The following is a 16125-nucleotide window of genomic DNA, read 5'->3' as shown; positions in this document are numbered from 1 at the left end:
ATTGGGTTTGGCTGGAACAGAGTTTAACATATCACTAAGTGTCCTTACTGGTTTTGTCAAGGGTGGGTGGATAATAGTAATGGTTTATTCGTTGGTGTAATGATTATCTTTGTGAACTTGACACAACCTAGAATCACCTTCGAGGAGAGCTCAGTGAGGGATTGTCTTTATCGGGATGGCTCATGGGCATGTCCTACGGGGGATAATTTTAATTAACTTAATTGATGTGGGAAGATTCTGCCAACTGTGGGCGACACCATTCCCTAGGCAAAAAGTCCTGCACTGGTGGAACTGGTCTGAGCACAAGTAAGTGAGCGCTCATACGTTCATTTCTCTCTGCTCTTGCCTTTGGGTGTGTGATATGACCAGCTGTCTCCAGCTCCTGCTGCTGTGACTTCCCCACAGTGATGGGCAGTAACCCGGAATTGTGAACTTGAATAAGCCCTTTATCCCCAAAGTCACTTTATGTCAAGGTGTTCTCTCATAGTAACACAAATGAGACTACAACAACTTAGATGGCTGGGACGGTTCATCAGTTGCCCTACAGGACGCCTGGCTCACACTGGGCACTCTGTAAGCCTAAAGCCTTATGAAGGGCAGTCTGAGTGTTACTCAAACCTCCTCTCCCTCTGTCATGCTCAGCCACCCCACCACCACCACCCACCCAGCAACACACAAAAGAGATGAGGAGTCCACCCTCCCCTGTCCTATAGCTTACCTTTCTTCAAATACTGCAGATTTTGAATGTTCAGCTTTGTTTTTGTGTGTCCTTTCTTATCCTGTCCCCAGATCAGCCAGACACTAAAGTCAGTTATCTCACTTGTTTCTTATTCAATTCCATCCTGAAAGCAGCCACTGAGCTAGATAGAACTCATGAGAATTTATTTTCCTGTACCACAATCTATCTACTTATTTATCTTCTTCCTGTCCTGATGGGGGGAGGTCTGGGAAAGAAAGCGTTGTATGGTGTTTGTCTATGCAACCCCAGGGCCTGGACCCTATGTCCTAGTGACAGATTCACAGGTGTACCCATGGGTGCAGAGGGTGCCAAGTGTGCCTCGGTGCTTCTTATGGTCCCTGCCATGCCTCGCAGTCCTGAGTGTGCTTCAGTGTAGATGCTGCAGGTGATGGATGCTGCCAGGCTTCTCTGAATGGTGAATGATAGATGTTTGCACGTGCAGGGCAGCCGACTCTCCCTTCTCTGCACTCTTGTGGCTGACAGCAGAGCAACATTGATGTCATAATCCCGGCCCATCTGCTTTAGTGTTTCAGAATCACAGGGCTTGGATTCCGGGGGCCAGGTGGGAGTTGAGAACCTGACAAAGTCCGGGCACGCATTGCTTAATGAATGACAGCACCGTGGCTGACAGCTGTGGTGAAGGGTTCTATATAAATTGAATCCCTTCAACACTCAGTGAGACAGGTGCAGACGCACTCTGTGACAACAAAGCTGAGGCAAGAGGGTCTCAGCGGGCTGCGTGGCAGGTCTCCAGGCACCACCCCCAGTACTTGTGAAATGCCGTCACATCTGAAACAGGGTCTTTAAAGATATAATGAAAGGTCTCAAGATAAAATCATCCTAGGTTTAGATTTGGTCCTGAATTCCATGACTAATGTCTATACGAGAGATGAGGGGAGGCTTAAAGACACAGGATGGCTGTGTGAAGATGGGCACAGAGTATGGGGCAAGGGACCACAAACTCAAGGCCACCTGAAGCTACCTGGATCTGGAGGAGGTGGAAGGACCCTCCCCCAGAGCCTTCCAAGCAAGCATGGCTCTACCACACCATGCCACCTCAGTTCAAGCTTCTGGCACTTCAAGGGACAGCTTCTCCTCAGAACTTGTTCCGCAGCCTCAAGGAGACACTACAAGGCGAGGGAGGGACTTGCCAGCATCACCCCTCTAGCTTGGCAGAGCTGGGATCAAGTGAATCTCAGGTTCCTGGCACCAAACCCTTTCTCCTGGTACTGAGGGCTGCCAGGAAGGACTGGGTTGCCTGCAGATCGGGACTCTGGCTCTCCCCCTTTCATCTTTCCATCCACAGTGGGTACTTTGTGCACCATGCCCACTAGGTCTCCCCTGTCTCCGTAGTGCTGCTCCACCTCAAAGATGGCTCCTGGGAGGAAGAGGCTCAGTTGTGACTCATTTCCCATCTTTGCTCATTCACTGCCTTTGTTGGGCACCATTATTGCTTCTTGTCTCCTGTCTCTTGCAGGAGATTTGCATCAAGCTCCCTGCTTCCAGTCTGTCCTTGAGGCTGAGTGAGTCCCACTTTCTGCCATGTAATACAGGCCACAGCAATGTGCTGGCACAAAACATCTTACTGCCATGTCAACTGCTGCATCCATGGTTCCCGATGGTGCTGCCAGCTCTGGGAAGGCTAACCAATGCCCAGGAGGAAAAGACCTGCCTTAGACTGATGAGGTCCATGCATCCATTCCTGCTTGGCTTCCCAGAGTCTTTTGCACGCCAGTATGCTTGGGCGGTTTCAAAGGAGCCCAACTCAATTGCATGAATTGGCAGTATCTTGACAGGACCCTGGTACTGTTTTTGTTTCTTATCTCAGTAGAACCCTGTAGGGTACTGGTGCAGGAAACCAGTCTAGGTGGTGACTCCAATTCTTCAATCTGCTTGCAGCCTCCAGGCTGTATAGAAGGCACTGGAGGCCCGAGAACCACCAATATATGTTGTATTATTCCTCCTATAAGTTAGGCCCAGTAAAAGACTAGCAGCAGTAGCAAGTGATAAAAATAGGTCACCATAATGATAGGTTGTCCTGAGAACTGTGTGAGTCTGTTCTCTCTTTCTCTCTGAAAATTTTATATTTTTCTTTTTCTCCTGTCATGGTGTGAGATACATAATGAGGTGATGAGAGGTAGACAAAGTGTAGGTATCATGTCAGGGTCACCACAACACAAGCACTGACATACTGTGATGGCCTAGCGATAACTTAAATGTCTAGGCAACTGATGGGAAGGAAGTATGTGCAGCACACATACACCACACAAAGTTGATTTACCTATCCTGGGCTGCAGAGTGTGAAAGTTCACCATCAAAACACACAATTTAAAACTCAAGTCCATGTACCCACACTATGCAAATTTTTATATTCCTAAATATCTCCAGGCCAATGTGCTAAGTCCTCTGAGTGAATTTGAGTGTTGGCATAATTCTTTTTGTACATTGTGTAAAGTTTACCCTTGGTCATTCAAATGCTGGTTTCTCTACCCCACTATCAAGTTTGTGTAAACATGGTCATCATTTGTTCTCTGCTGTGTCAATAAAAAAGCAACCAGCCAATGCTGAGCAACCCAGAGACCAGGGTACAACTTCTTGGTCCAGTGAAGGCAGGAGAAAGAGACAGAAAGTAGAAACTGAGCCATGAGGAGAGAACTGGGAAGCATCAGAAGAAATGAACTGGACCTGGGAAAGATTAAAAAGCAAGTATAGTGTGGGAAATTTGGATGGGAGGAAGTTAAAATAGCTTGGAGGTTTAGGATGGAGTAATTATTGCTCAGTATTGTGCTCTAGGCTAATTAAATAAATCTTACTCTCTCTGTGCAGTTATTTTGGAAAGCAGCTGGTTAAGGAGTAACTGCTCCATTACTAATATCAATATTAATTATTAATATTCATTCTACATTTGAACCCAAACCAAGATTTTTATTTTATTCTATTTATTTACTTTGTGTGTGTGTGTGTGTGTGTGTGTGTGTGTGTGTGTGTGTGTGTCACAGTGCTATAGTATATATTTGGAGATCAGAGAATAACTTGTGAGAATCCATTTTTTTCCTTCTACTGTGTGAGTTCAGGGCATAGAGCTCTGGTTGTCAGCATTGCTAGCAAGTGCCTGTACTCACTTAGCCCCCAAAACAAGATTTTCTATGAAGATCCGCTAATTACATTTGAGATATTATTTGATATTACATTATCAAATGCAACTAGTATCCACTAGTTACGTTAGAGTAAATTAGGCTTTCTTTATAACCTAAAACAAAAACACATGGCTTTACCATTGACATGCACATTAATAAATATTTGTCAGCGTACCCAGGCTGTATATGCTACCCTCCCATTGGTTACTGGTCAACTACATTATCAGATGAGCTATCACAATATGGCAGCATGTGTGTTTAAGGAATACAGAAGAAACTCTGGGCTCTGGTCACATTGCCAGAAGTACTGTGTGCTTTTTGTTGTCCCCCATGGACCCATCATAATGCTGGGTACATGCTCCCCACTTTGTGAATGCCTGTGAGTCTACTATGAATATGTGAGATGGAGCTGGACACCATGGAATCTTTGGCTGCATTCCCAGTATGTTCCAGTGAACTAGCAGGATCAGCCTCATCGTACACTAACTGCCTGGACTAGCAGCCAAACATTCCTTGTAAGGAAGGTTTTTAATTGAAATGAGTTCCCATCAGGCCATTATAGAGTTGGCCTTCCAGAAGAACAAGGAAACATGGAGTCTAGTGGGACACAGGGAGTCTAGTAGGAGAGATTACCTTTCTTCCCCCAGACATGTAGATATACACTTGGTAGGATTTGTCACCCGGCCTAACCTCACAGAGTTTACGTCCTCATTATACTAAAAATATGGAAAAATACAATCACCTCCTACATTACCCTTCCTCACTTGCTGCTCAGTTCCATGGATGCTCCTGAAGATTTTGATGTGCACTGGTGTGTGAAAAGCTATTTAGCATGTAGCCTGCCAGCTGACAGGCTGCCCGAATCTGTCTCTCCAGCTAATTATGTCCTTCTTGAACTGTGAACACAGACAGAGTCACTGCATTTCAGCCGGGGTTGGGAGGTGCGTCCAAGACCATTTCTCTTCTCCCCTGATTGTCCCACAGAGAAGCCAAGGCCTAGGAGTTCAGTGTCATCTTTTCCATCCGGGACCAGAACATGGGCTTCCTTCCCACTCCTTGCCATGGCAGTGGGTCTCCAGCCCCACCACTAGGCACCTCCACCATGGGTCCCCAAGTCCTTCACATCAACCTACCTATCCAGACTCTGGCTCTCTCAGACAGGCCTGTCTCCTGTTTCTGGATCCCAGCTGATGCCAAGGGTTTGCTCACCTGCACGGTCAGAAACCTGGAGTCACTGTGGACTCCACGCCCCTCTTTCAGCCTCTGTCACTGATCACTTGATCACTCCCTAAGTCGTATTACTTTTCCCTTCTAGAACTTTCTTCTCTGGCCTCCTCTATAATTTCTGTGCTGACCTCTTATCATCTCTGTCCTCTTAACTTTACCTTCATGTGTCTAGAGAAATCTTTCTAAATACATGCAGTGAACAGAGAGCTCAGGTGTACAAAGTAGTCACTTGCCACCACTTAGCTCGCTCCCCACACTTACAGGCCCAATGGCCTTGAATGAGCTACTTAATCTCTTACTTATGCCCCAGTTTGCTCACCTGTCAGAAGGGACAATAATGTATTCTATGTAACATTACTGAGAAAGAAAGTGGATTTATGATGTTCACTGGACATACAGTAAGTGCTCAATAAATGTTCTTAAATATTGTCTTTGTGTTATGACTCGTGTGTGAGTCACCTGCTTTAAATCATTACAAAGTTGCCTAATTACTGTACAATACCAAAATCCTTAGCACAAAAGCTTCCTCAAAGCAGGCCCCAGTCCTCGACAGCCCCCTTTTTGGCCAATGTCTACCCTGAGCTCACTGCATCAAAGGATGCACTGGGACATGGCTTTAGTCATCTGTTGACAGCCTTATACTCTTTGCAGTTCTATTTTGTTTGAGATTGTTCCCAGGGCCTTGCACCTGCTGGCCAACCTCTTTACACACAGCCCTAAAGTCTTGTCTGCTAATCTTGTCAGCCCTGTGTCATGCTCGTCAGCTCCTGTTCATATGTGAAGACCCAGCCTAACACTTACTTTCTTTGGAGAATAGTAATCAAGTCTTTTGCTATTTCACAATTCCTTTCTTCCTATATTTAGAAGCCCAGGGCATCAATCTATGGGCTGAATTCTTTCCTGAGCCTCATCTAGTCCTCATAATGACCATTTTAAATTGATACAAAGAATTCTATCTTCCTCACTGTCCCTGAGCTGGCTAATGTAGGGAGATGACCTGGGGCACCATCAAACCGAGTGCTCAGTGCCTCACCATGTCAAGGAGCTAAGTCATGGAGACCTGGCTACCGATCTCCATGTCTGCTTTCACTGCCTGGAGGGGTCATTGGTCAAGCATTTAGCCTCTGAGTAAGTCTCGGGCTCTACGGATTAATCACAGTCCCCACACCACAATTAGATAACTCAGGACTAGCTTAGCCTTTGGGACTGGTGCAAAGCAGGTTACCAACAGATGTGAGCTGGCTTTTAATAGCGCAGTCCGCATGGGCAATGAATGGGAACCCAGCTCACCCAGGCACACATTATACACGGTCTCCAGATGACTCAAAAGCTTGGTAGTAGTTCTTTGCACTAAAGTGAACAGAGATAAGCAGTGGGCCTGGGCACACTTGCAATTCCTCAAGGGTCATTCAAGTCTGTTTGGCTCCTAGCTAGGCAATGAACTCAGGTGTCACTCACATATTAATTTGCAATAAAATGAAACCACCACCACCACCACCACAGGCTATTGGTTTCTTTGGGGGGATAGTAGTAGCATTCATGGCAACAGGAAACTGCTTTTGTTAAAGTGTGAAACATTCTCTCAGCCATAGACCATTAGAATTTCATGGTCTGTGTGGGAAGAGGAAGGGGGAGGGGAAGTCTAATTGGCTGAGGAAGAAATACAGAAGCTCCCGATAAGAGGCAGAAATGAATCATGAATAGTGCCAGAAAAGCACTCCGTGTTAAATAAGCCAGATTCTTCTAGTAGAGTGGATAAAAGGCAAACCCGGGTCCCCTGGGTGATTATTATGGGCTCTTAACCACTGAGCCATCTCTCCAGCCCCCTGGCTTGCAGTAATTCTAATAGGAAGAGCAGAATCAGAGTCAGCACATTTAATAGTTAACACGTGAAGCATGGGGCAGACTTCTAAACAGCATCCCCGCTGCAGAGGCGTTCATTTACATCTGGATGGAATATCCTGCATCCAAATGTCCTGGACCAGATGTGTTTTTGCCTTCAGATTGCTTCAGACTCTGGGCTGTTTGCACATATGTAATGAGGCCATCTCCAGGATAGGATACAGGTCTCGAAATTAATTTATGTTGCCAGTAGCCGCATGCACATAACACGGAAGTAATTTTATGAAGTTTTAGGGTACTTGCCACTTGCCTTTTCATTGTGACCTGTCACATGAGGTCAGGTGTAGATGGCATCATGCCAGCACTTAAAACATTTTGAATTTGGGTTTGAGATTTCTGGATTACAGATGCTCGTCCTGCAGACTGCTACTTAAAGGGTTCTGGGCTTTTTACTTGTCTAAGACAAACTGTGCTGTTTAACGTGTTCTGGTGAACTTGCTACAGAGCCCTAAATTGTACCATGCAACGCAGGCACTGTGCGATCTATTCTTGCCTAACTAAGTTCATTTTCCTTCATTATTGGCCAAATCTGTTCCCTTGGGTGCTTTCTGCCGGTCAGCCCCTTGTTGCCTAAGGCTCCTGGTGAGCACAGCTCTGTCTATCGGCAGTGCTCTGTGTGTCTCCTGCTGAACAATGTTGACCCACCTTACAGGATCCAGTTGATGTCTGACTTTTCATTGATTGAAGTTACTCTGGGCCCCTCCAGTCCCATTCCTCTGCCCCACCAATGACTTTCCCATCAGAGTTCTTACAAAGATCTGGGTAGTTATGCTCTGTGTGGCACCAGAGTTGGAGTGTCACGTCTAGCCTGTGACGATAAGTTTTAAAAGTCAATCTGACAGGATGCAAATATCACCTGGGAAGTGGTTTCTAGAGTAGGGTGCCTGTGGGCATGTGTGTGGGGATTTTATTAATTGAGGTGAGAAGACCTGCCCTCTGTGGGTGGCACCATTCCCTAGGTAGGGGACTTTGGGTTGTGTAAGTTTAGACAGGTGCTGAGCACTAATAAGCATGCATACATTCATTCTCTCTGCTCTTGACTGTGGTTGTGGCTAGCTGCTTCAAGTTTCTGTCTTGACTTGCTCATAATGATATGCTGTAACCTAGAATTGTGGGACAAATAAACCCCTTCTCCTTAAAGTTGCTTTGGCCACGGCAACAGAAACAAAACTAGGACAGATGTTAATTGGAAAAAAGCTAAACACCTTATCTGTATTAGTTACATTGCTGATCATTGTGACAAAAAGCCTGACAAAAGGGACTTAAGAAAGAAGGGTTAATTCTGGTTCTCATCCTCACATCCCCATAGACACCAAGAGGTGTATTTCCATGGTAATTCTAAAGTCAATCAGATTAACAATTAAGATAAATTATTGGTGCCTCAACCTAGCTTTCCTTGGAGCCCACCAACTCAGTCCATTCTGCAGCAGAGACAGGGGTCTGAGTGCTGCTTGCCCTGAATGTGCCACTGGAGGAAGACAATCTGGAGGAAGAGGGTGAGACAGCTTCAGCTGAGGCCATGTGTGGGTACCAGTGAGAGGTCTGTGGTCTGTCCAGATAAAAGTGGAGGTCACACCCACTTACTAGCTCTTCTGTATAGGTTCCACAGCTCTCAAGAAGAGGACCAAGGCAGAAAGGAGATCATGTAATTTCTTGGTGATGCAGAGGTTAGGAGAGGAGCCATTGCTTCATATGTACATGTAGACAAAGCACCCATACACATAAATGAAATTACATTAAAAAAGAGTTTTAAAAAATGATGAGTCATCAAGTCAGATAGTCAAGAAACCCAGGGAACGTCAGAATAGATAGACACAAAGAAAGCAAAACACCAACTTCCTGTATATCCCAGGTATAGCCTAAGGCCAATGATTAGGGGAAAGTTTCAGATGCAGCTCAATAAGGCAGACATATTACCTGCAGGGCACTGAAGATAGGAGGAGGCACATCATGGCCATCGACCGAGATGCTGCAGCAGAAGAAAAGCTGTTACCTGGCACCGAGTATCCAGAATAGCTATTCACATTATCTTTAAAGTACAATAATTTTTTAAAAAACAGAACAAAACAAAACAAAACAAAAACCAAAAGAGCTTTTTAACTCTTTTATTCAAATGCTTTTTATTGCCGACAGACTTTTATTAAGATTGATTGTAAGAATTTCTTCAAAGTATATGATCTCAGATAGAAAAATGAAGCTGTACACACATACACACACACACACACACACACACACACACACACACACACACAAATACTGGTAACAGAAAAAAGGAATATAGATAGAAAATTAATTCTTCCTTTTGATGACTATTAAATGCCATTGACAATCAGAAGCAAAGACTGATTAATCATATGTTTATAGTAAGTGAAACAGAAGATGGGTGGAAGGATTTGGGAATATGTTTTTCTTAGGTTATTTTTTTTAAAGAATTGATTTTTATTTATGTATTATGTATATGTGTTTCTGGCTATGTATAAGCACATAAGTACAGTACCTTCAGAGGCCAAAAGAGGGCATCATACCCTTTTGAGCTGGAGTTATAGGTAGTTGCAGCCTGCTTAATGTGGGTGCTGGGAACTGACTTAGGTCTTCTGGAAGAGCAGTACGCAATCTTAACCATTGAGCCATCTCTCCATTTTATGAGATTTCTCCCTTTATGAGATTTTAAAGCCAAATTTCAAAATAGTTTCTGTTGAGTGTTGTAAAACTAGGATATTCTCCACACTTGCTTTTTCAGGTATAGACACTAGGTAAGAATGAGGTAAAGGGAGTAATAAGTGATGATCACCTTAGAGGCAACATAAAGGGATGGAGGTGTAATGAGATGAGAGGAAGAAAAGGCTAGCCAATAGCTTTAAATTGAATCTTATCCATGGCCATGCTATACAAGATATTTGATCATTAGAGAATTAAGCTGGACATCAGCATTAGATGTGTAGAGAATTGTCAATTTTTTGTAAATGTTCATAACATAATGTGAACACAATACAACAGAAATTATGGGGCCACAGCTAAAGATGGACTTTGTTTCCTGCATGCAATACTCCTGCAAGGAAGATGAGTCTCAAGGCAGTTATCTGAAGGTCCTCTTTATGCAACAATGTAACCTAAGGAAACAGAGGAAGTAATAAAGATAAGAGAAAAATGGATACAACAGAAAAGAGGAAAATAACAGAGAAAGGTAATTAAGATTAAAAACTGGTAATTAAAAAAAAAAAGAAACAAGTTTATTAGCCTGTAACCAGAATAACCAGAAAGAAAAGACAAAATACCAATTTAAGAATGAAAGAAGAGCTGTTACTGCAGAACCCTCGGCTTCCAAAGAGGGTAAGGGGATGTTACACAAGCAAAGATGTTAGACAAAATAAATACAGAAATTCTCTGAAAACTACAAACAACCATATTTTATATAATATTTGTTTGTTTTTAGGAATTGAATTCATAGTTGCAAAGTATTCTTCATAGGAAATAATACAGGGCTCAATCATATATCCTCACTGGATAATTTTTATCAAATTCACAAGTGAGTAATAACAGCAATTCTAACACTCCCCTCCCCAGAAAACAGGAGAGAAAGAAAGGGGGTGAGTCTTGCCCCAGCTTATGCTGCCAGCAAAATGCATGGAGTTGTCATAAGAAAATGAAAAGATAAAGATCCCTTATAAATGAGATGCAAATATTGTAAACAACATTAGCATGCAGATTCCAACCCTACATAAGGAAGCTAACACATCATACTAACAAGATTCCTCCTGGGAATGCTGGGTTGTTCAGCACTACAAAATCCACCAGTGTACTTTAATAGATTGTCAAAAATTATCTCAAAAGATCCAGAAAGTCTCTTTGGCAGAATTCAACATGCATTTATGATTTAAAAACCAAAACAGTTGGAATAGATGGTAATTCTTTATGCTGAAAAAGAGAAGTGCAAATCCTTAGGTGGACATCACAGTGAGTGGTGGACCAGGAGACAGAATCCAGCTAAGGTCAGGGTCAAGGTAAAATTCCCCAGCTGGTGGGCGCTGTGCACACTTAATATTATTTAATACTAAATAGTTTTAAAATGACTCCTGATGACTTATTGCTATACCTGTAGATCAGTGCATCTCTCAACCCTCATCATAGAAGATTCTTCTTACCATAGATGGTAACCAACACAGAGACTCACAACTGGTCAATGTGTGGAGAATAAAGACCATTACGGAAGTGCTCAGCCCTAATGGGACATAAAAATCACATACCTTCTACCTCAAGGTTCAGAGATCTTCCAGGAAGAGGGATTGGAAAGAGTTTAAAAGCCAAAAACAGCGAACAAATTCGGTGAAATAGTATTTTCTGGACACAGCAAGGCAGAAACACACCCAAGCTCACAGGAATTGTCACCATGTGTGTAAAACTTGTACGAGCTCAAGCCAGACAAAATCCCAACACGGAGAGGGATGTAGACATTCAATCCCACACTAGCTGATGAGCTGCTGACATTTGATAGCTGCTGGGGAAAGCAGAGTCGGCTTTCTTTCATGGTGCGACTTCTGATATATTGACTATACTCTAAGGCAGGCAGGCAGGCCCCAAACCCAACAGTAGCTGATCAACACAAGCTGGACATTATGAGAGGAGAGAGGAGGATTGGGTAGATCTGGGAGTTTGGGATGAAGGTGAATATGATCAAATTGGAACTCATTATATGAGATTCTCAACTGATTAACAGAAATATATCTATGGGTTTTCGAGATAGGGTTTCTCTGTGTAGCCATGGCTGTCCTGGAACTCGCTCTGTACACCAGGCTGGCCTCAAACTCAGAGATCCGCTTGCCTCTCCCTCCTGAGTGCCAGTATTAAAGTCATGTGCCAACTACCACCCAGCCAGAAATATTACTTTAAAGCCCCTAGTTATTAGAAAAACAGCAAAATACATAACACCCTTAGAAAGTGTACATGCAACAAAATACATGCCAAGCCTGCATGCTGGTGAATCTGCAGTAGAAGTGCCCAGAAACCAAAATGATCTTGGAGACCAGCGTCCATCTGTTCTAATTGCCTGGGAGAGTCCACATCGATACTATGGTATGCAGATTTGATGTGGTCCTGACAGAAATCCAATAGGATTATTTTTTATCATAGAAATTACTAAGCTGACTCTAGAAATATGTATGAAAAGGTAAAGGAGCCTGTGGTGCCATAGCTTCAAAAAGAAGAAAGGAATTGGCGGGTAATCACTACGGGATTTCAGGTGCCAACTTGACTATACAAGTAAAAGCCAATAAGCAAATAGATGGATGAAACAGAGCAGGGTGTAAAAACAGATCCGTGTATTCAAGGGCGGCTGAGATTAGGCAGAGTTGCGAAGGTAACTGAGCAGGGGAAGAAGGACGTTTTCAACAGAGTCCAGTGATTTGGAGTGTTGGATGCAAACAGGGAAAAGCTGATCCTTAGCCTCATACTGTGTTCAGAAATAGATTCCAGCTGGACCACAGTCCCAGTGTAAACTCAGGACTTCCACAAGGTAGAAAACTTCCAGAAAACAGAAGCAAGAGTTGTGGGATGTCACATGAAGAAAACACGTTTAGCTATGCCCCTAAGTATATGGTCCACAAGTGTGACGTGCAAAAAATGTACTTCATCACAGTTTAAAACTGCTACTTCAGAAAAGATTCTTTGGGCCTGGGAAGATGGCTCAGCTGTTAAGAGCATTGGCTGCTCTCCCAGAGGCCCCAGGGTCTGTTCTCACCTATACACTCACCTATACGCCTATAACTCCAGTTCCAAGAGCTATGAGGCTCTCTTCTGGCTTCTGTGATCCCCAGGCATGCACATGGTCCACAGGCAAACATGCAGCCAACACACTCACTCACATAAAAAAGAAAAGAAACATCTGAAGGTACATGTTCGTTTTTTTAAGAAGGTACATGTACCGTCCTCCACAGACAAACCAGGGAGGGCAAGGTTGCTTCTCGCTTTCTGATGTGTTTTCAGTCTCTAGGGTACTGTCTGGCATGCAGGAGAGCTCCTGGAGCGTGTGAAGGAGTGGGTTCACAGGGAGGTTACAGGGAAGCTGATGGGCCTTGGTGACCTGCAGTGACTGCTGACTCAGCAGCCTTCTTGGCCCACAGAGTAGCCATCTTCACCATCCTTACAATTATCTTGAGAGAGTGTGGCCATTGCCATGGTAGCTTCTCACAATACCCACGTTTGCTCGTCAGCCTTGTTGGAGACAGGAATTGATGGGGGTGGGAGGTAGAGAATAAGGACCAAGTGTGTGGTGGCCTGATGTCTCCCTGTGTTCTCACCAGTGATAGATGAAGATTTCTTTAGGGGGCTGCTTCCTCCACTCAAGTATGGGTTCCAAACACAGGAAACTGTGAGCTCAGATCTGGCCTCCAGCACTTAGCATAGGTAGGACAGGAAGCCACGAAGGTAATAGTACCGCGAACAGCCGTGGCAACTTCTAGGCATTAGTGTTGGCCAAACTTTCCTGGTGCAATGCTTTCCACAATTCTGCCATGACATCCCCTCCAGTACTCACTGTGATGGTCTGAGTGAGAATGGTCCCCATAGGCTCATATCCTGGAATGCTTGGTCCCCAGTTGGTGGAACTGTTTGGAAAGGCTTAGGAGGTGTGGTCTTGTCAGAGAGAGGTGTGTCACTGGGTGGGGTTTGAGGTTTCAAAGGTCCATGCCATTCAGTTAGCTCTCTCCCTGTGTTGTGCATATGGACCAAGATGTGAGCTCTCACCTACAGCCTGCCTGCCTGCCTGCTACCTTGTTCTCTGCCACAATGGTCATTGATTCTAACCCTCTGCAATGGTGAGTCCCAAACTAAATGCTTTATTTTACAAGTTGCACTGGTTATGATGTTTTGTCCCGGCAATAGAAATCTAACTAAGACATGCACTGAGTCACGCTGCACCCATCAACTACCACCCCGTTTTCCAGATCAGAAGTTATGACTGGCTGGCTGGCAGTTTTCCAGTTAGCATTTCCTGAGGCTCATTTCAAAGGACACATGATATGCATTACGTTGGATACTGGGAGGCACCCCTTACTCATGTGGTCTGCCTCCCGCTCCCCAGCCCCCTTCTTATTCTTTCAGCTATAATGGGATAGGCTCTCCCAGAACGCAATGCTGTTTTGCTCCTCTGTGCCTTGACACAGGATGTTCCCTCAGCCTTGTTCCTTTCCCTGTCTTTATCCAGTAGGACAGGCCCTCTGCATCACTTTCTGCAGGAAACTGTCCTCGAGGAGGCCATCTCCCCCTCCCTGAAGGAACTGCTGCTTCTTCCCCTGTGCTTTTTTCTGTCAAGTTTACACAACACTTGCACGACTCTGTTCCCCCAGGCCTGAGCACTAAGGACTAGGAGGTCTTTCTATATCCGTCACTCTATGCTTCCCTCAGAACCCCAAGCTCTCCACTCACACTCCTAAACATTTGCTGAGGGGGTGTCCTCTTCCCATTCTGCCTCATATTAATGAATCAGGGAACCCTGGGTGGCAGCTGGGACATTTCTGACTTCTATTCTGATACATTTTACAGAGACTTTTTCCATCCAATGGCGAACCCCGTATGTTCCTTCCATTAATGAAAACTCAGTGCTGGGCAAATATGTCTTCTAGAAGAATCTGTGTGTATCGCCTTCTGGACCTTATTTATGTTGGAAGCCATGCTTGGAGCATTCTGGGAACTTGTAATCAGGTTTTGGAAGCAAACAGCTCAAATGAGTGAAATCAACCAACCCTTCCTTGGCATTGAGAGTTCTGAGCTTTGGGAATTGTGGGGGTGAGCAACCCCAAAATGCATGGCTGCTGTTGCTTGCCCTATAGTTCCTGAAAACACCACCATTTGGAGGTCATTCTCCAAAGCCCATGAACTTCTCTCCTGCACATTTGCTCATTAATTCAGGCCCAAGGCTCCTCTAATTAGGACACCAGTTACATACAGCTGTGACAGTAAGTTGACTCCTGTCTGGGAAAGAGCAACATTTTTGTATGACTCAGCGTCCATAAGCAGCTTGGTATAAAGAAGCATGAGTTTCAGATATAAAAGTCTTCAAATCCCAACTCCCACTTTAAGTAGCTGTGTGACCCTCCACGGGTCCCAAAGCTCTGAAATCACAATGCCAAGAAAAGGAAAGGTCCTGGAAGACAATACACACAGGCAAGACACTGGGCTTCTCTAGACCTCAGACTCTGCATATGTACAATGAGAGAGAGAGAGAGAGAGAGAGAGAGAGAGAGAGAGAGAGAGAGAGAGAGAGAGAGAGAGAGAGCAGCCAGTGCATTGCATACTCTGGGGATGAAGTGTAATAGTGATGCACACACAGTAGGACCACAATCAAAGTGGCTGAAGGTGTGGCTGCTGGGGAGTTGCCAGCTGGTCTCCCACAGTTCTCCCTCCCTGAGGGGGAGACCCAGAGCACAGTTGCCTCACTTAAGGGAGGCAGGGACAGGAGGCAAAGCGGAGTTTGAGGAAGGCTTCTGTTTTCACTAGTATCTATTGACAAGCCTTACTTAAGCTTAGTATTAATAATTAATGACTCAATTGTTAGTTTCTGAGAAAAATTGAATGGGTTTGGATTCTATAGCCCAGGATAGCTTTGAACATGTCCTGCTCCAGCATCTTCATTCTGACTACTGAGGTTCCAGGTGAGATCTGCCAGGCTTCTCCTAGATTCTGAGTGTCCTCACATGCGTACACTAGAGCTGACAGCAAATAGTGCCACCGGAAACCCTGGGTGTATTTACTCCACAGCTGAGTTGTCTCCACATTTCCCCAGGTCACATGGTGAGAACAACACAGCAGTCATGTTGAGACCACCATGTGGTGATTCCTCCTGTAGAGAGAAGCTGCAACACAGGGAGCGAGGGGCCCAGACAGACAGTGACTAAGCCCTGATGTCCAATGCCTGAGAACAGCAGAGAAGGTTGGCTGCAGTTTGCCAGCTTTGGTAGGACAGAGACAAAGGAGGTGGGAGCTCCCTTCTAGGAAAAATGCCCTAAGGAAAGCTATTAATGACCTCTTGAGATAAGACATCTGACTGACACTGCCTAGAGAGGCTGGGTTTGATTTAGCTCAGCCATTATGGGGAAGGCGGGGCTGTACCCTGGTGGCAAGAGCCGC

General features: G+C 44.7%; 1 protein-coding gene across 5 annotated transcripts in view; it reads right to left on the bottom strand.

Annotated features, from left to right (window-relative positions):
• The window catches only part of STK32B (serine/threonine kinase 32B), a 239854-nt gene that overhangs the window by 23760 nt on the left and 199969 nt on the right, over positions 1 to 16125 (bottom strand). The window contains exon 7 of one of the 5 annotated variants that reach the window (XM_084799207.1): positions 9118 to 10115. The exons of the other annotated variants lie outside the window; for them this stretch is intronic. Coding sequence (XP_084655333.1) covers positions 10099 to 10115 — 17 coding nt within the window. The 3' untranslated portion in view covers positions 9118 to 10098. Of the gene's footprint in view, positions 1 to 9117; positions 10116 to 16125 lie in introns of those variants that run through there. 5 annotated transcript variants of the gene reach the window in all.

The sequence above is a fragment of the Acomys minous genome (assembly GCF_964271855.1).
Source record: "Acomys minous genome assembly, chromosome: 10".
In the NCBI taxonomy this organism is placed as follows: domain Eukaryota; kingdom Metazoa; phylum Chordata; class Mammalia; order Rodentia; family Muridae; genus Acomys; species Acomys minous.
Note: the sequence above shows the minus strand (reverse complement) of the source record. Positions and strands in the feature narration are given on the sequence as shown.